The sequence below is a fragment of the Nothoprocta perdicaria genome, unplaced genomic scaffold (genome assembly GCF_003342845.1).
Source record: "Nothoprocta perdicaria isolate Ctin4 unplaced genomic scaffold, notPer1 scaffold_499, whole genome shotgun sequence".
NCBI classification, from domain to species: Eukaryota; Metazoa; Chordata; class Aves; order Tinamiformes; family Tinamidae; genus Nothoprocta; species Nothoprocta perdicaria.
In genome coordinates, this window is record NW_020455753.1 from 121509 (window position 1) to 141535 (window position 20027).

The window sequence follows — 20027 nt, forward strand, 5'->3', positions numbered from 1 at the left end:
GGCTCTAACAGCATTTGCTGACGCATCATTCACCTTTGGCCCCATAGTATTAAAATATTTTAGCAGGTCAACATGAAAGGGACTTTAAAAAAGGCAATTTATTTACAGTAATACAACAGAAACACCAGAAAAGAAGTATGATTTTTGTGCACACTTCAAAAGGAGCAAGGTGTTGGCTCCAAAATGGCCAAGTCTCACTCAGACTTCGAGTGTGATGTGGTTGAGAAACAAAGGCCTCTTTCTGTCTCTACAGACAGGAATTGTCTTTGATTAGCCAAATTAGACCTATTTTCTRATATCATGACTTAAGCTGTGGTCTAACTTTACCATCTTTCTTACTCCAAAATAAGCAGAATTTAAGATCGGGGAAATATTTTGTCTACAGCTTCTTGCCTCTGGGCACTTACTTGGCAGGGCTTCTTTTTTCTGGCCAGGTCACTGCTTTTGAGACTTAAGCTTCCAAAGCAGGGAAAATAACCATAAWGTGGTGTTTCTATCATGTCTCTTAAGATTCACTAACAAGGCCTACCAAAAGCCAGTTTGAACTGTTTTATGTCCTCCGCATGATTTTAAATTGTGGGATATAAGACATCACTTTTCTAGGGGTTGGTACCAGGCTTAAATGTTCAAAAAGGTGGCAATTTGAAGTTGTTGGCCTTCTAGAATATCCTATATCCTAGCATCTTCCCTGAGAGATATTGAGCAATTCAGAAGACAAACACAGGTCACATGTGTGGCCATGCTCCACTGTAGGCCACGCTGTTTGTCTTAATATCGGTTCATGGTAGGCCAGACTGGTTGMCTTAATATTAGTTCAGGGCAGAAAATTCTGCAAATGATCCCTTTATCCTTGCAGTCATCATACCACTAACTTTTAGACCACAAGAAATATATTGCAAGCATCTATCAGATGTCACCTCTGAGAAGGCTTATCTCTTACCATCAGTGATGGAAAGGGTCTGCCATGGTGGTTTTTATGCAGATATCACTTCTTAAATGTCCAATATTGGATGAGATGAAAAGGGTTTGGTTACACTAAATTCCACATGTCTTCTTCATGGGTATATGTAAGAAACTATCAGGATGGGAAGTTATTTTAACAGGTTATGTTCTGTAGTTTTTCATCACTTGAAGGCTTCTTCTGAACGCAGTAATGCTTAGTTTTTAATACTTTTTTTTTCTTAATAACACTTTTCAGCCACTTATGTAATAAAGAATATGATTTTCAGTTCTCCCAATGATAAAGTCATTACAAATACAAAAAAAAAAAGTATTTCTAAAGTGGTTTGTGATAAGTTGATACCATTTTACTTTCACCARTAGAAGCTAGAAGAAGAAAAACACCGCTAAAAATAGTTGATGACATAGATCAAATCTGAATTACCTCTGTGTATTGCAGAGAAACGCATAAATAATGAAAGAACAGTAGAAATGGAAGTCAGATTTTAGCTTTCAGAGTATGTAAACAGGAAGCAAGAAGCAACCATGGTCATTATTAGGCTGAACCACTGCTTTTTAAGTAGTGCTTTTCAATATTGATAAAAAGGCAATTGCACAGAAAGTAAGGAATACATAATAGAAGAGTGCAGCAGCCTCATTTTAGGAGAATATTTTAAGAGGAAAAACACAACAAACAAACAAACAGGAAATTCATAAAGATTCTTAAAGAAAACTACCTGTTTTTTACTTTTCCATCAATTCAAGTTAAAAAGCGTATTATTTTAGATGAAAGTATTACATGGACCGATACTACAGCATTTCCAATAATCATATCTAGCATTTCAGTGGACTGGGTTTCTGAAGAAGAGGTGCTAGAAATTGTGGCATTTATTTCCTTCTGTTTTGTAAGGTTTTCTTATCATTGAATTTTCACGTGTTACCTCAAGAAATTATAGCCWCCATAGCTTCTTATTGTCTGTCATTTTTAAAGGAAGAAAAGCAATTAAAGCATACTGTATGAAGACGCAGATACTTTCTTCTGTGCTGGAGGAAACTAAATAACATAGAGGTCCATTCCTTAACTTTCCTGAAATTCAAAGAAGAGAGAAGATGCACACTCAATTACGAGGTAATTGGTAGGGGCTGTAGCCCTTTTTCATTAAGGTTTCATATGAAACCCTCCTGGTTAACAGAAGAAAGGCACTTCTAGAACACAAACTGTTCGGCTCTCCAAAGTTTTCACGTTAGAAAACAAAGAATTCTACAATATATCAACCGCAAAGGGTTGCGTGTGTTGCTGAAATACAAGTATTTAAAGTAAAGAGACATGGACACTTCTTCCAGGATTTTTGCTGCTGCTTTCACTAGAAAGAGGTTGGATCCCATCTTGTTTTCAGAAACCCAATCAAAAAAGTCACTGAGAATCTATGAATATCAGTTTTGTGCTCTGAAAGATGGAGTTATTTGGTGAGCTGAAAACTCTGGGTGGAATTCCTTTCACGAAATGCAGAAGTTTTCTAATCAAATTAAAATCATTTGATGATCTTGAAGAGAAGGTCATCAATGTGCTCTTCAATGTGCTCTTGAAGCTCTTGAAGGAGGAAACCAACTCAGGTCAGATGAATTCTGTACCAGAGGTGCTTATTGGTTTCCACTGATTGCTGGGGGAGCTTAAGGACGCTACTAAAGGGGGAAAGTCTGCAGTGAAGACATCTAAGGTGAGGGGAGAGGAATTCCACCCAGTCTTTCAGATWTCCTTGATTCCGTAAAACGCCAAACTTCAGCTCCAGAGTAGGAATTCATATCAGGCACAGCAGGGTATTAAGAGGACATAGTTATTGTTTCGTGAGTTTCCCGTTCATCCTTGTCATCTGCTGAATCTTCAAAGGCCCTCTGGAAGGCCAGCCTGAGGGTGAGCCGAATCCTCCGATCCCTGTAGCTGCCCACCATGAAGTAAATGACTGGATTGAGGCTGCTGTTAACACAGGACAGCACAAAACCAATTTCTGGAGAGTAGAGGAATTTATAGCCCCAGAAGTCAAAGAGGATAAGGATGCTGAGAGGAACAGCGAAAATGAGGAAAAAGAGGACGGTGAGCATAATGACCGTGAAGAGCCTCCCCGTTTGGAGGTTCTGTGAGCTGCACTTGACTTTGAGGAAGAGGGTGAGGCTGAACACCAGCATGAGAGGTGTGCAGAAKAGGAAGTCCAGGACTCCGGTGGTGATGAGGAGTAYGTGGCAGTTGCTCGAGGGGCGAACCGTGCAAGAAATGTAGCCCAGCGTGTTTAGCAGAAGGGAGATGCACCAGAGCAGGCCAGAGATGATGCCGGACAGGTGCTTTGGGCGGTGGCTTCGGCACCAGATGGGACAGAGAACAGACAGGCACCTCTCAATGCTGATGGCTGTGAGGAGATACAAGCCAGTCCCGTACATGAAAAGATCCAGGAAGAGGAATATGCTAAACTGCACGCCCACGTTGAACTGCATCAGGTACTGAACTGTTTCAATGGCGATGCAGAGCAGGTACCCAAAGTCAGCAGCAGCCAGGTTCAGAATGTAGACGGTGAAGCGGTTCCTCCGGATGCGGAAGCCAAGGTACCAGAGGACCATGCCGTTCCCCACCATCCCACAGGCAGAACTGATGAGGCAGAAGCTCTCCATGAACTTGAGGACAGCATAGGATGGCTCTGCCTTTTGCACAGCCCCACTGATATTAGTCCCATGAGCCAGGCCAGTTGTATTTGGGAGGAAGCTGGATGTAGTTACAGCAGTGCTCATAGTGAGCGTTTCACTTTGGAGTGGTGACCTCTCGCTTGCTCAGATGTCATGCAGACCTGTAAGCAGAAAGGAGACATGTGGTAGTTGACGTGACTTTCTCTCATGATCATCTGGTGGTGTTTCCAATATCTTCCTACTCTTTGTAGATTCATGGAAGGGATCTTAATAGATTCAGGGAAGGGATCTTATTAGATTCAGGGAAGGATTATTCTATTTGTACTTGGAGCACATAGCTTTGATTGCCATTCAGAATGCCACATCTGAGGCCAGACTACGTGGTGGATATAGGAAAGGCTAGACTGAAATGTATGTGTGTGTTTTTGAGTTTATTTCTTGAGCTTGCTTTTAAAGTCACTTGTGGGAAACGAGTAGGTTAAAATAMAGCAATGTTAACTCAGATTGATCATACCTGAAAAGGATCTCGGTTTGTTGCCTTAATAAAAAGGGAAGCCAGTGATATTAGTTCAGCTGTAATTGCCTTTGCTTCATGTAGCTAGGATTAGGTGAGGTGAAAATTGTCAAAAGTGTATAAAAGTCGCAGATGTTCAGCATGTGAATTTAAGCATGCTGAATCTAAAGAGCTAAGTAGAAGAGCAGGATCATCTCCCTTGACCTGCTGACAACACTCTTCCTAATGCAACCCAGGATACCATTGGCCTCCTTGGCCACAAGGGCATAGTGCTGGCTCATGGCTGACTTGTCCACCAGGACTCCCAGGTCCTTCTCTGCAGAGCTGTTCTCCRGCAAGTCAGCTCCCAGCCAGTCCTGGTGCCTTGGGGTTATTCCTTCCTATGTGCAGGGCCCTGCGCTTGCCCTTGTTGAAGTTTATGAGGTTTCTCTCCACCCATGTCTGCAGCCTGTCCAGGTCCCTCTGAATGGCAGCACAGCTCTCTCGTGTATCAGGCGCTCCTCCCAGTTTTGTATCAGCAGCAAACTTGTTGAGGTTGCACTTTATCTGTTTATGCAGGTCATGGATGAATACGTTGAATGTCACGGAAACGTAGAATCATTATGGTTGGATAAGACCTTCAAGACCTTCAACCGCAAATGCATACCCTGCTGTTAAACCATGTCCCTAAGCGCCTCGTCTACRTATTTCTTCCACACTGCCAGGTATGATGATTCCACCACTTCTCTGGTGGACTGTTTCAATGCTTGACTACTATTTCCATGTAGAAAATTTTTCTAATATTTAACTTGAACTTCTCCTGGCACAACTTGAGAACATTCCCTCTTGTCCTATTTTTCATAGATATTTTGGAGAAGAGATCTACCCCCACCTTACTACAACATCCTTTCCRGTAGTTGTAGAGAGTGATAGGATCACTCCTGAGCCTCCTCTTCTCCTGACTAAATAAGCCCAGCTCTCTCAGTTGTTCCTCATAAGGTCTGTGCTCCAGCCCCTTCACTGGCTTCGTTAACCCTCTTTGGACACATTCCAGGGGTCAATATCTTTCTTGTAGTGAGAAGCCCAAAGCTGAACACAATAATCGAGATGGGACCTCACCAGTGCACAGAGTTCAGGGGAATGATTACTTCCCTAGTCCTGCTGTCTACACTGTTCCTGATACAAACCAGGATGCCTTTTTGGCCTTCTTCACCACCTGGGCACGCTACTGGCTCATGTTCAGCTGGCTCCAGGTCCATTTCTGTCACATAGCTCTCTAGCCCCTCTGCCCCAAGTCTGTAGCATTGCATGCAATTATTGTAGCCAAAGTGCAGGACCTGGCACTAAGCCTTGTTGAACCTCATGTAGCTGGTCTCAACCCATTGATCTAGCCTATCCAGAGCCCTTCCTGCTCTTGAGCAGATCAACTGTTCCTCCCAGTTTAGCATCATCTGCGAATTTGCTGAAAGTGCACTCAATTCCATCATCTAGATTATCAATAAAGATAATGAGGTTCCTAACTTTGTCCTTTTAATCATATTTCATAATGTTAAATAACATGATTCCTGGACCACTGATAGTGTACTGTCATATACTGTCATGTACTGTCGTACTAGTTGCAATGGAAGCTCTGTCGATATATACCCAGTTATCAAAAATTTTGCATTTCATATAATGTAAATGAAGTAACCATCCTATGACTTCCATAGGCCACTCAAAAGCATGCTAAAGAAGTCACTCACAGTTCTCACATCTCTATTATGAGACTTTGGTAAGACTAATCTTGTACCTCCCCCAAAGCATATTCAAAATCTGAATCTGCTTCCTTAATGAAACTAATTAGTGAAAGTGTGCATCAAATAGCAGCAGACTGAATCTAGCTGGTCTTTCTTCCCCTGGAGATTGCACATCCTTCCTGCAGGTCACATGCTGAGTACAGTATAGTTCTTGTGGCAGCTATTAATCTGAATAAATGTGACACAACAAGACATTTATTGTATAGATTTGGACTTGTGCTTTCTTAGGTAATCATAATTAATCATCTAAGACCCAAACTACACTTAATCTATGAAGAATGCCACCTTACATTACAGATGTATTTTTTTTTTTGGCAGTGCAATAGCATTTCTTGGTGGCAAAAAAGTTCCCTAGAATGAAGATCTCCTTATCTTGAAGATGATCAAAACCACTGTGTACCTATAGCCAATTTCTAACCTGTAGAAGAAGAAAATGTTTGATCTACTTTCCCCCAACTCTTTTCTCTCCTCCCTTCCCCTTCACCATATCTCCAAAATCATGGCAGAAAGCAACAGACAGAGCTATCATTGCACCCGTGCAGGAATTTCTCACCTTCTTGTGGGTTCTGTGGTATTTCAGTGACTATTTGCAGCAACTGGCGGTTGTAGATCTGCTGGTAAAAATTGCCACCTGAATTCTGCGACTGGTGGTCCAGATGAGATCCTTGTACTGTAAAATAAAATCCCGGTGCTGAGCTATTTAGACACCGTTGAAGAAGCCACGGCCACTTCAGTGTGACGTCTTGAGGAACAGCCAGCCCCACTCCYGCTCTCTGGGGGAAATATCTCGTTTGTTGCGTGAGGCCACTTAGATTTCAGCCACTTCCCCCTTCCCTTCCAGCACAGAACCTTTCATGGTCATAGCTTATGAAATGCTTTCTCACTACTTCTCCTTCAAAACAGTCTGATGATAGAAAGGAAACAAGTCCAAAGATGCACCTTGACTCTTCAACGGATTCTTTGCTTCGCAGGTTCATCCATGAGCTGCTCTAGTTTCAGAGACCTTGCAGGAGATGCTCTGCTGCTGCCCATGGACTGGGAATTTGGCAGTCCTCTTCCATTGTGCTTGCTGCTGGTTTCACAACCTCCCTCAACGCAACTTCTCCTTCCCTGAGGGTCTGCTGGCACTGCAGAACCTCCCTTAGCACACTCATCACTGCAGGGTGTGATGACCTCAAAACCTCTCCTAGCACAAGCTGTCATTATACATTGTCCCCTACTACTTCACACAGCCTGTCCTACCATAGGGGCCATTTTCTGTAGTCAGGCTTACGATACCTCAGCAGCCACAATTTTGCAACTTCCCCTTGTATTGCCCTTCAATACACAGTGTCCCACTTCTGATGTCACAAGGTCTTTCAACACAACATCCATAGCATTACCTGCCACTTTATACCGTCTTTCAGCACAATCCCTCACCACACCTCAGCTGCTTCCTATTTCACAAGCTCCGTGAAGACGACCACTGGCTGTGTTGCATCCCTTTCAAGTCCCATCACATTCTTCCACACTTTGCCTTGTCCCTATCCTGCCCATTATTGAACTCACAATGCTCTTTCATCATGGCTCTACGAAAAAAAGGTACCAGAGATGTTCACTATCCAGGTGCAAAACCTTCTTCATCTCACTATGCATGGTCTTTTCTTGGCCCAATCACAGTTTTCTCAGTCAGTATGACCTCTGACTTTCTGTGATATTTCGTTTACCAGGTGTCAAATGAAGTGGAGTGAAAATGAAGAACATCTTCTCTTTTCCTGTTAGTAAGCATATCCTTACGGGGAAGTATTTTGCAATAGGAGGTAGCAGAAATTCCAGCATTTGGACTTGTGACCTCTGTTAGTCCATTTGGCCGGGGAAACAAAGGAACATGAACATGATGTTAGCAAAATCGCTGCCATGTGTGCCCGCGGGTATGGAAACTGGCAGGCCTGACTCATGCCAGGTTAGCAGGCCAGATACTATGGGACTGATCTCTGGCCTCTGGCCTCTGTTGTTCCTCTTCCTTTCCCAAAGATTTCAAGACGTTTTTTACCTTCTTACCCAATACTCCAATTTTCTGTGGTGCCTGCTGTTAATCATCATTAACTGCCCMAAACTCCAGGCTACTGTAACAGGATATTTAAGTTTGGGACTGTTTTCACTGACACAATTGTTTTTCAGTAATTAGTCTCATTCGTTTGGGCAATTTCTGTTTTCACTGGGTAGATTGCTGGCCTTTTGTGCAGAAGAGATGGAGATATTAGCTCTGTTGCTTTCAGGCCAGCAAAAAATCAGCAAAACAGAATAAAGGACAGTAATTGAGACAATTTCCTTACTGACACCCAGGAGGCATAAGCTACAAATACGCAGTAGGGTTCAGAGCAATGATGAATTTGACCTGGGCCTTGGTTAATAGATATTCTAATATAAATCATCCTGTCTATTTACTCCATTTTTTGAAATTTCATAGCTTCGCCTTTGACTAAAACCACCAGGTTAAGAAAGATGGAGCCCATCATGACACGGAGCATTTTCTGCCCAAGGTTATTTTGTTTAAAGGCTAGATATCTGTTTCAGACTTAATTGCATCCCAAAACCAGTTCTGAAGTTGACTAGGTGGATCTGCCTACAGAGACATTTTTTCCACAGAAGAACCCAGAGTTAAATTCTCAGACTTCCATGGGCGTTAAATAGCTGACTTCCTCCATCTGTTTCCACATTTGTAAATGAAGGATTTTTTAACTTGTTTTGCAATTCACTGACCTCTGTTAAAACATGCATATTCTTGCAAAGAGGCTTTATTCACTGAATTTCCAGTGATGAAATTTTTTTTGAGATAGGACTTGGAGGGTCACCATGAGATCTTCTATCTCTATAACAAAGCMATTGTAAATACTCCTGAGAGAAATGACCCCAATCTGCCTTTAAAAGACTACTGTGATAGTAATTCTTTACCATCAAAAGCTGGAGACTATTCCTAAAACTTGAAGTTTTTTAACTTTTTTTTTTTAATTAAGTTTTCTGTCCCCCCCCCCTTTTTTTTTTTGAATACACAGAGGTTGAAAAAAAAGAAAATATATAGATTGTAAATGGGCTGTTCTAGCATCCACAATATAGGAAGCCAAAGCAGTGTACCTAGTAGTCCTTTATATATGGGAAACTCTTAATACTATGAGTCTTTACAGACGACTCTTGAGAAGTGTTAGCTGGATAGTTCTATGCAAAGGCAGTTTAATATTCAGTTATGCTTTTCTTATGGAGGAAATTCCTTTGAGATATCGTTGTGAAAACATTGAYGGATGACAATTTCTTTAAAATATATTTTCTTAAACTTTTGAGGCAAGACAGAAGTCACTTTCCTCCTTGGCCTTTCTTTCACACATTCCCTTCACTGAGTCTCCATGCCTCTCTCCTCCAGCCCCCAGAGCCTTTCAGGTGGAAGATTTCCTAAGAGAGGGTTGAAGATTCGTACTTAAATGCTTAAGACACCTCCTGAGCAATTTTGGAAGCTTTCCAGAAGCCATTCGATGATCTTTAAAGGCTCTGTGCTCTAACACGTTAATACCAGGGAAGACAGAGCTTGAGGAGATAAAGTTGTACAGCCCTCACACAAAAATATTACATCTCTAAAGACAGACACGGTAAGTTTTGCAGCTTGTCTGTCTTTTTACTTTGCTTTCTTTTCTTATTTTTCTTTCCTCTTCCTTTTGCTTTCCTTTTGAACAAAAGGGAAAACACAGAAAGAAACTTTAACTGAAGTTTTCAAATGTCCTAGTTAATCATATACAGAGCTAGTTTTACAGCCCAGGTTACATTACTTTGATATTATTCTTTTGTTTCTTATAATCACCATAGATTTTAGGGAAGAATGCATGCAATGAGGTAGTGGTGTAATTTCTCGCCCCTTTTAAGATGTTAAAAGTGCACATTAGCTGTATTTTATTTTGCAACTGCTTGCATTATGTCATATGCCTCTGGTCTATTGCTGGAAAGGCATTTTAAGAGATAAGGCATAAAGGGAGGGAATCCTCTACTGGGTTAGTCATTCTAATAGTCCTCTTACAAYCAGCAGTGAGAAACAGGAACCTGCAGTACATGATTCATCACGTCTATAAGTAGGCAGTTCTGACTGGTCAAGTCTAATATGACTAGCTTAAATACAGATTCATTTATGATTGAAGTCGACGAGATGAGACGAGATGAAACATTAAATGCAGCTTCAGGGCAATGGGAAAAAAATCCCCTTTATTAACAGAGATATGCAGTTGAGTTATTTGAGTTTTCAGTTGGTCCTTTCATAGATACACACTGTTTTTAGCTTAGGAATTTGCCCTCTGCTGTTATTCAGAGTTTCTGCTGTTCACTTATCTCTTGGTCTTGGCATACTACTTGGCAGAAGTATGGCAGTGGGATTGGGGTGGTGTGCCTTAAGTCATGCCCTGACTTAAGCGGAGCCCACATATTTATTTTCTCCTAGTACTGCACAGCCATACAATGTGCTTATTCCATCGTTATCACTTTTTTTTTGAGAAATCTATGCCCTTTCTCAGTCAAAGGAAGAGGGGTAGAGAGGGTCACAACTTCATAAGACTAGGGAGAAACTGATCTCATGTTGGTCTTAATGATTTTTTTTCCTTGTAAAAAATATCTGAAAAGGAACCATCCATGTAAATTTTACCCTTTTGCTTGAAAACCTTTTATTTAGCAAAAAGTATAGCTATAAGCACAGGAAAAGTTCCTAACTTTCCCCATTTCCTCTCTAGGCTTTACTTTGTGAGCTGGAAAGCAATCTTGGGTTCTTCTCAGTTTCAGTGTTTCCTGTGGTTACTTGATCATTTTTTTTGCTTGCATGAGACTTCCTGAATTTGCTGCAAGCTGAAATGCTCAGTAGGTAGCTTGAATTAACTCCATAGATTTCCTCACAGATCACCGATACAAATGAGGAGAACTGGTTGTAATGTAATTCTGCAGGACTTAAAAAGCTGCATTTTAACACCAGTTGTTTGGAAATGTTTTGATAGTAATAGGGACTCTGTGGAATGGATATTTTTATGAAAAGACTGACTGGTTTTAGTTGATCCTATGCTTTCTGTGAAGGGTTTAATCTCATGGTTCCCAAACTTCTTTGACCAATTAGCTTTCCCTTCTAAACAAGAATTCAAAGATCTTGTAAGTATATCTATAAGTACAAAGATTTGTGCAGACAAAATAAAGATAAGTACAAAGATGTTATACAATAAATTATCAAACTGAGAAATAGTTCCAGGTATTCTTAAAGGCACATATTTTAGAAAAAGTGCTGTCAGAGACTTTGTTGACAGAGGAGAAAGATGCTGCATTATCATCTGCTTTCTGGTGCCCAAGGGGAAGACCCTGGCCTGGTTCTTAGTCCATGGAAGGCTATCAGCCTTCAGTCAAGGCGATCAGCCTAGTCAATCCTCCAAAGTCCTGGAAGAGCAGAGTTAAGGAATATACCACAGAGTACAGCTATCTCCTTGCCACCAAAGGCCTGGCACAAGTTTTGTACTGTTTAGAATTAAATGTCTGTGAAAAAAAAAAAAAAGAACAATTCATTAGCTTAATACTAATCTGCCCTCTTTTTTTTTTTTTTTTTTTTTTTTTTTTTTAATAATGAAAAAAACCAAACCTGATGGATCATGTGTCTGTCTKTATTTTTCCAGGTCTAAAGGCTCTGTATTGTGTATTGCCACCCAAGTGGCAATCAACATGGAGAATGTAAGCTGTGTGAAGGAATTCATACTTCTGGGCCTTGCAAAGAACAAAGGAGAGGAGAAAATATGTTTTGTGGTGTTTTTTTTCTTCTATACGATTATTGTGGCAGGAAATATGCTTATCATTATCACTGTTAATAGCAGTCACCATCTGAACTCCCCTATGTATTTCTTCCTCTGCTACCTGTCCATTGTAGATATTTGCTACTCTTCTTTCACAGTTCCCAAAATGATTGCCGATTTCCTTGTGGGAAAGAAAAYCATTTCCTTTGTGGGCTGCATAGCACAGCTATTTGGAGTACATTTCTTCGGCTGCACCGAGATCTTCATCCTCACAGTGATGGCCTATGATCGCTACGTTGCCATTTGCAGGCCCCTCCATTACCCCACGCTCATGACCAGGCGTGCGTGTGGCTGGATGGTGCTTGGATCGTGGGTGGGAGGGTTTGTGCACTCCATGGTGCAGACGCTTCTAACCACTAGGCTCCCTTTTTGCGGCCCCAACAAAATTGACCATTACTTCTGTGATGTCCATCCCCTGCTGCAACTGGCCTGTACCGACACCTATTTTGTGGGCGTTATTGTTGTTGCCAACAGTGGGATGATTGCTTTGATCTGTTTCTTCATCCTGGTCTTGTCCTACATGGTCATCTTGTTCTCCTTGAGGAGGCGTACGGCTGAAGGGCRGTCAAAAGCCCTCTCCACCTGCGGGTCCCACATTACTGTGGTGGTTCTCTTCTTTGGGCCGTGCACATTCACCTACATACGCCCCTCCAGCTCCCTCTCCGAGGACAAGAGGGTCGCTGTGTTTTACACTGTCATCACACCTATGCTGAACCCACTCATCTACACCCTGAGAAACGAGGAGGTGAAAAGTGCCATGAGAAAACTGTGGAATAGAAAAGTCAGGAGTGAAAGGGGTGAGGTGTAGAACTGTGGTGGCATTTCCTCAGGAGCTGAGAAAATCAAGTGTCTCTCACTAGAATTCCACTTGGGAAAAGTTACTGAAAGGTCCCTTTTGAAGAAAAGTTGGGTTTTAGCTGTAATTAGGAAGACACTGAAAGTTCATGTTTTGATTGGAATGAAACTGCAAACTCTGTAACTAGCAGGGATTCCTTCCTGTTCCTTTCTGAATAGCACAGCTCCAGGACTGGGACTTCCAAGCACTATTGAAATATCAACAAATAAATAAATGCTATCAAAAATATCCAAATATTTTCCAGGCAAAGCATCCCATTAGTCAGAGCTCTCCCAGGTGTAAACTTTCAGGCAAACTCCATCTACTCTGTAATATATTCAGCTAGGACGTGATGGCCCAAGGTGTCTGCAAGGCTGTTGGTCACCTGCTGCTGGAAACAATTGCACTGAGGGCTTTTTTTCACTAAATGCTCTCTTATGAGTACTACAGTATCATATGCTGAATCCATGCATTAGCAACTAAGCTGCTGATATCAACATGCTGGTTGGGTCATTTACTGATGCAGATAGTCTGAGAAAAAGCTTCTCTCCTTTCYATCCCATTTCCATTCAGCTATCATCCTTCTTCCTAAGCATCCCCTTTGCCCTTCATCTTTGTCTCAGATCTTGCATCTTGCATTTTCTTGCAATGAGGATGAAAGAGATCTGTGTAATGGCCTCTGGAAGTAAGAAAGGAACTAAAGGAACTAAGTAACTAAAGCACTTTCTGTTTAATTTCTTCACTTATGTTTCCTATAAAAACTTGCTTGCACTGAGGTTGTAGCTTAACATGGCTCAAGTGAGATACAAGAGAAGGTGTTTCCTGCTCTGGAGAGCAGCAAATCTACAGACCAGATGCTTGGACAATATAGGATACACTCTGGTTCCCTGATAGTCCTCTGCTGTATACTGTGGATGACAGAGTGGGTTTTATTTCACCTGCAGGTGCCAGGTACACTGCAAACGTCTCAGTGTCTTCTCCTGACCATGTTGGGTTATATGGACAGCAGTCAGCATGAAATCCTCCTTCTCAAGGCTCATAGGGAYGGTATTTCTCAGACCTGAGACACCCAGCCCTGTAGACACAGCTAAAGGTGGGATCATCCCCATCCACTTGCAGTAGTCTGAGGTTCTTCATTCAGTTCAGGACAGTTGTCTAGACCTGTTGACACCACTGCCAACAGAGGGAATCAGGCACCTTCAAGGGCTGGTCTGGCTCAACCTATGTGGGATAGTCAGAAGGACAGRTAGGGCCAACAGATCCTCTTCAAAAGGAAAATGGTAAGGGGTTAGGAGACATGGTCAGTTCAAGATAACACTTATAACGTAAAAGTTATTTTTGAAGATGTTTGGGGAAAGAACTACTTTATTTTTCTGACTTCTGTGTACCAGATGCTGTCAGGCAACGGTGGGACCATAGCTTATGGAAGGTCTCAAAAACAACATTAGGTTCTTCTACACATTGGCCCAGATTCTTGTAATAACTTAGTATTAGGGCTAAACAGCTGCTTGTGTATTTTGCATTGTCTGAGTAAAAATATCTCACAAGTAATGAAGCTTAACCACAACCTTTTAAAAAGTTTTGAAGTAATTTCCTCTTTTACTTCTTGCTCCTTGTGCAGATGTCTAGGTGCTAACGGTCCTATAGCACAGGCCCGATATTTATTTATGCTGCAAACTTGCAATGGTAAGAACAAGTTAATATGTGAAATATTGATTCAGAAGGGGAAAACTCTGGCAAGAGCCGTCTTTACTCAAAAAAATATTTAATTGCAAAGATAATGTGAACACAAAATTTTCAAAYGGTCAGCCATGACACTTACTTAAAAATGACTACCTTTCTACAAGAAATATTTAGCTAGCACTAGATAAAGTCTATTTATCTGAACAGCTTTGGAAAGAAGCAAGATAGCAAGCAAGCACAGACACAACGCAACATGGTCTAAATGATCACTTTCCACAGTTATTCTGCAAAGTTTGCTGTAATAGCTGTCCAGAACGAACATTTTAGCTCCTCATCCATGGATTTTAGCTCCATTTTAGCTCCTTGTCCTGGTCCTTCTGTCAAAGAAAACTTCATATGCCTCTGAGATCTCATTTTTTCTGGTGAGCTTGTGCTTCGGTGGTGCAATGTACTTAAAGCATTTCTGCCACAACTTCCCCATCTTGACAGAAAGAGAGTTATTCTTGCAGATGTTCTTGAAAGTTGAATTTGCAGAATGAGACAGGAATATGGATATTCAGGCTGTCTGTTTAATCCTCTGTGGTTTTCAGCACTGGCAGAGATGTGGACCGCTCTCTTGCATGGAACCAAGAGATTTTGATGAAACTGCCTAAAGTAGTCAGAGGAGAACCGCAGGTAAAGCATTGGAAACTAGCAAATAAATCAGTAAGTTTTGTGAATTTGCATCTTTATTTTAAGTATGACTATGAAATCCTGCCTTTGAAAAAAGTGAATTTGAGTGAATTTTGAGAGATACATTTTATGAATTCTAAATAACTGCTATAGGTCCTCTTTGCTTATTTTTCAGGTATATGCCATTTCCAGAAATATCTGTCAAAGGGAGGTTTCTGGTGCGACAGAGTCAAGGATTCAGTAGTTAGTTGCAGCACTACCTATGTAGTCGATGTTAAACTGTCTCCTCTAGCTATATACATCTTGCTGGCAATGCTCTTAAAACACATGATTTGGACCTCCCCATACTGCTTTTTATCTGCACATGGAGTGGTACGGAGATAGGGATGAAGATAAAAAATATGTCCCCTGTTGATAAAATTGGAGGGTGGAAGGGGCAGGGATCTTTTAAGAAYGAAAACTGATTGATCCATGATTGGGAAATGGAATTAAGATCCCAAAGGGCTTATGCAGGTCCATTATGCAGGTCTTACCACCTATCTTTTCAAAGTAGAAACTGAACATTAGTGATCCCTTTTTACTGAACTAGAATGCAGCAAATGTGACCACAAGGGTGTTGGGGAGTAAAGAAGATTCAGTGGTGGTTTGTTCCTTATGCCAGGTCATCACATGTGTGCTTAAGAGGGTTTCCGTGCCTAGTCCAGTACTTGGGTGAAGCATACCAAAAATTTACYAACACATCATTAATGCAGATGATATCCAGTGTGCACCATGTACTGTGGGAGAAGTGGTCTAAGGAAATTCCTTGAACATGGTCTGATTTTACTTAGGGTACCTTATACACAAATGCCCTTAGAGCACATCTCTACTATGTGTATGTTTAGGGAACCTAGTCTTCCTTTTTAAAAGGCACAAAGATCAGAAATACAGYTCTTGAAGATATTTCCACCAACTCCCTCAAATAAATAAATGGAGTTTGCTATTGCACACTTCRGTAATGCAGTATGAGTTAGATATCAACTACTAATCCTTGAGAGAAGCGTTTACTTGGAAAGGAAACTTCTCCCCAAAGATATATCAATGTCTTCCCTATCCTCCCTATATATATGTGTATACATACATACAATAAGCCTAATATCCATATATATATGGGAAATATATATATATATTAATATATTCCAAGGGAATATATTAATATTCAACATCTCAGTGATAAGTATGGTTATGTACAGATAACCTTATGTTTCTAATGCCATCACAGGTGGCTTTATTCTGTGCTTCAGGTCCCGTCTGCATGAGTTACATGGAGAACAGAAACAATTTGACTGAGTTTGTCTTCTAGGCATTTGCACAAGATGATAAATTAGCAAAAGTATGCTTCATATTATTCTTAGTCTTCTATACCCCTATTATTCTTGGAAGTTGGCTTATCATCACTATAAAGACCAGTCAAGAGTTGGACTCTCCCAARTACTTCTTCCTGAATTATTCCTGACTTCCTGACTTATTCTTTGTAGACATTAGTTACTCTACTGTTACAACATCCAAAGTCATTTATTTTTGTTCTTGTTATGTCCTATGTCATYATTTTGGTCTCTTTGAGGACACAGTCTTTCAAAGGGCATCTTAAATCACTTTCTACCTGTGTCTCCCATGTCACCGTTGCAGTTCTGTTCTTTGGACCATGCATTTTCACCTATATGTGTCCTCCCACGGCCTTCACAGCAAACAAGATAATCTTTGTATTTCTTTATGCTATTACCACTCCTATGCTCAGTCCTTTGATTTACACCCTCTGAAATGAGGCCATGAAAAAAGGACTGAGAAATGAAAAAGCAAGGTGAATGTTTGTAAGATGGCCGTAGCCCAAGAAACTATGGTAAGGTATGGTACTAAATCACTAGTATTTTCAGGTTCTGAGGGCATTAAATAGGCCTTAATCCTCACCTGAGGATTAAGGTGCCTCACTTAAGTCGTCCACATGCAGCTCCTGCCCATGGATCCATGAGGCCCCATTTAAGCTCAACCCTGKGCCTTCAGTTAGTCTGAACTACAGTGGAGGAGCACTGATCTCTAGTTCAGCTATGCCTACAAAGCCCGTTACTCGATATCCTGATCCATGGGCTGGCTTCTTAGCCTGACCCTTGGCCTGTTCTGCCACATTGGGCCTGCCCAGCAGACATTGCACTGTGCCTGTCTCTGGTTACCCTCACTAGGCCTGACTCTGACTCTGACCCACACTCTGACTCCTTGGTTTGACCCGTACCTGTTTCACCACTATGAACTCTCCTGGTGGTGTGGACCCTTGGCTACTGTCCCTGGGTCTTCTCTGCTCACCTTGCTCGAGTGTAGAGGGACACGCACTAGCTGCAGCCTCCTGAGCTCCAGGATCATTCTACACATCCTGATTGGGGGAAAAAGAAGAAAAAAGGAGCATATGACGTTTCTCATCATGTGGCAGATGTCTCAGATACTCAAGTGAGCTATTTTGTAAAAGTACCGGTTGCTTTTTTTATTGAGATGAAACTATTCATCTCTATTGAGATGAAACTAAAATGGAAGCCAGAGATGAAGGCCTGTTTAAMGGTATATATATCTAGGTGAGATGAATTCCATAAGCAGGCCTATGTATGTGGAGCTACTCAAAAATTATATAAATATATACTAAACATCCTTTTTTGCCATAGTTATAAATGTGATGATAATATTTTTATTTTTATTCAGAAAAAGCTTTTAAAGTCCACTCTTGATTCCAACTGTTTCCAGTCAACTTGACAGCATTCTGCTAGGTAAATATCTGACAGAAAACTTTCTTGGACTAGTTGCTCATTCCTGCACCAAACAAAGCTCAATTCACAGCCCTAACAAACTGACTAGTAYGCAAAAGGACTTAAGAATTCATCATTTGATTTCTGAAGGTGAGTAGGATATATAAAATGATGACAGATAAACATTTATGGGAAAAAAATAAGGTTTAAAATACATTTATCTGCATGGGTATACAATGATATTCTACATATATCTACTATATATGATATAGTAGTTGTCAACTGCACTTAAATTCAAGGACTAGGAAAAGAGTTAAGCTTATCTCAATTTTCACTTATCATTTCTTTATTAAACCACCAGATACATAACCAGAAACTTTGTTTCCTTAGAAAAATACATTTTAAAATTCTTCTACTTCTGTATCAATTATATTAATAAATTGATAAATATGGATATATTCATATCAATAATAAATAATAAAATAAATAATAAATYATTAATAATTAATAAATTAAAAATGWTAAGTATTTTTAATAAATTAATAAATTAATAAATTGGATATAGAAGCCTCAAAAAAGTACATGTAAAAATGAGACTATTTTTATATTCCTAGAGTGCAACACTCTAGTTTCACATTGTATTGAAATGATGTTTTGCTAAATTTACATCTAGTWTTAAATATATACAGACTTTATCTCTGTTATTTCTGCTTTTATAAGAGAAGTGGGATCTTTCCAAAATGTTGTGGATATTTGGATTTGTTTCACTCTTTCTAATACCCAGCACTCTGACAAATAAGAATCCTAAATTCTAAAAATCCTAATCCTAAAAAGCTTTCATCAGGTTAACGATGGAGCATCTTTATGTATGTATAGACATCTGGGAAACAAGGGTCTTTAAGAACATTTGGCAAACAACTCAGTTCTTACTGAAAAAAAAAATACAAGCAATTACATAGCAACRTATCTTTTTTCTTTTYYTTTTTTTTTTTTACAAAAATAGATCTTAATATGTAATATGGCTCAAATATCTTTCTAAACTTGGATATTTCAGGATACATGAGAAAGTAACCAGGTTATACTTATAATCAGTGATTTGGATTCCGCAGTTTGAAGTAAAGATGTGAGGTTTAGTAAGACTTCACTGCACTTTGCTGTCCATGATGCAAGAGATACGATCTCAGAAGTAAGCAACTTCACCTAAGCTGATCATCTCATGTTCTTCATGGTTAACGAATAAGATTCGTGGATCCCAGGTTATGAGCATGTCTGTTCTAAGAGAAGTTGAACAATGCCCAAGGTTTTTTTTTTATTATCTTAAGATTTAGATTGGTGAGGTAAAATGGACTCGAATTTGCTGCAGATTTTGAAATTTGAGTAAGATATGCTCATCTATAACCAAATATGCTCTTCAATATGCTCATCTATAACCAAAATAACCCTGGGATAGCCTTTTGCTCAAGCCTATGACTAGATGCATAGCCAACTATCTGAAAAGAACATTTCTGATATTTTTTGCCACAACACCCAGGTACGATACAATTCAATGTTGTGCAAATGAACAATAGAATACAAGATAATACTTTAAAACAAGCAGCAACAGTAAACAATGAGTATCAACATTTACAAAATATAAGCTCTCCCATTAAGTTTATATATTACTGATAATAGTATCAATAAACATTGATGTATATATTACTGAAAATATTATCAATAAAAACCTGAAAATGGAAATCCTCCAAACTATTTCAAACGTATCTGTTCCCTGAATTTTCTCAACTCTGGTATGCTATGATATGCTATTGCCACCAGATGACGAAAGCACATATGTATGTGAAAAAAATATATATACCCTCATGATAATATTTTTAGATAAGCTAAAGATGGATTATTTGTTGGATTTTCTTTAGCTGTTTTAGAGCACTTAAAAAAAACCTAAAAATGTCATTATTATCATGCACATATTAATTATGAAAAATCATACAAGGGGACATTCATAGGTAAAGGAGGAATTGGCACAATCCAGTATTATATCGGGGGGGTAGCAAAAGTATATGAGGAAGCAGAGTACAGGGAAGCTAATAGAATTTTCTTTTGTGAATTTAATAACTGTGAAGCTTCCACCCTGCAGTAATCAAGTTACTGCTGCTCCTTCAGCAAATTATCCATTGCAAAAATAACAGTTATGTCACCACTGTGATTTCCTTTGCTTTTCTATGAGGAAACAATACGTAGATTATTACATGTATTGATTTGAAATAGTCACTCTAACTTTGCCGTGAAAGTCAAATGCAAATTCTGAGTAGGTCACAGTTTTAAGYAACCTAAAGCCTC

At 40.0% G+C, this 20027-nt stretch overlaps 2 protein-coding genes across 2 annotated transcripts; one reads left to right on the plus strand and one right to left on the minus strand.

The window, feature by feature from the left end:
• Nucleotides 1–2667: 2667 nt before the first annotated feature.
• On the minus strand, nucleotides 2668–6514 carry LOC112954256 (proto-oncogene Mas-like). The gene is made up of 2 exons (XM_026047397.1): nucleotides 6455–6514; nucleotides 2668–3773 (listed from the first exon to the last, which is right to left on the minus strand). Exon 2 carries the CDS (start codon nucleotides 3715–3717, stop codon nucleotides 2761–2763), a length of 957 nt encoding a protein of 318 aa, XP_025903182.1. The 5' UTR covers nucleotides 3718–3773; nucleotides 6455–6514; the 3' UTR covers nucleotides 2668–2760.
• A 5093-nt stretch (nucleotides 6515–11607) lies between these two features.
• On the plus strand, nucleotides 11608–12543 carry LOC112954251 (olfactory receptor 4S2). Its single transcript, XM_026047392.1, has one exon. The coding sequence runs from the start codon at nucleotides 11608–11610 to the stop codon at nucleotides 12541–12543; it is 936 nt and encodes a 311-aa protein (XP_025903177.1).
• Nucleotides 12544–20027: the final 7484 nt, after the last annotated feature.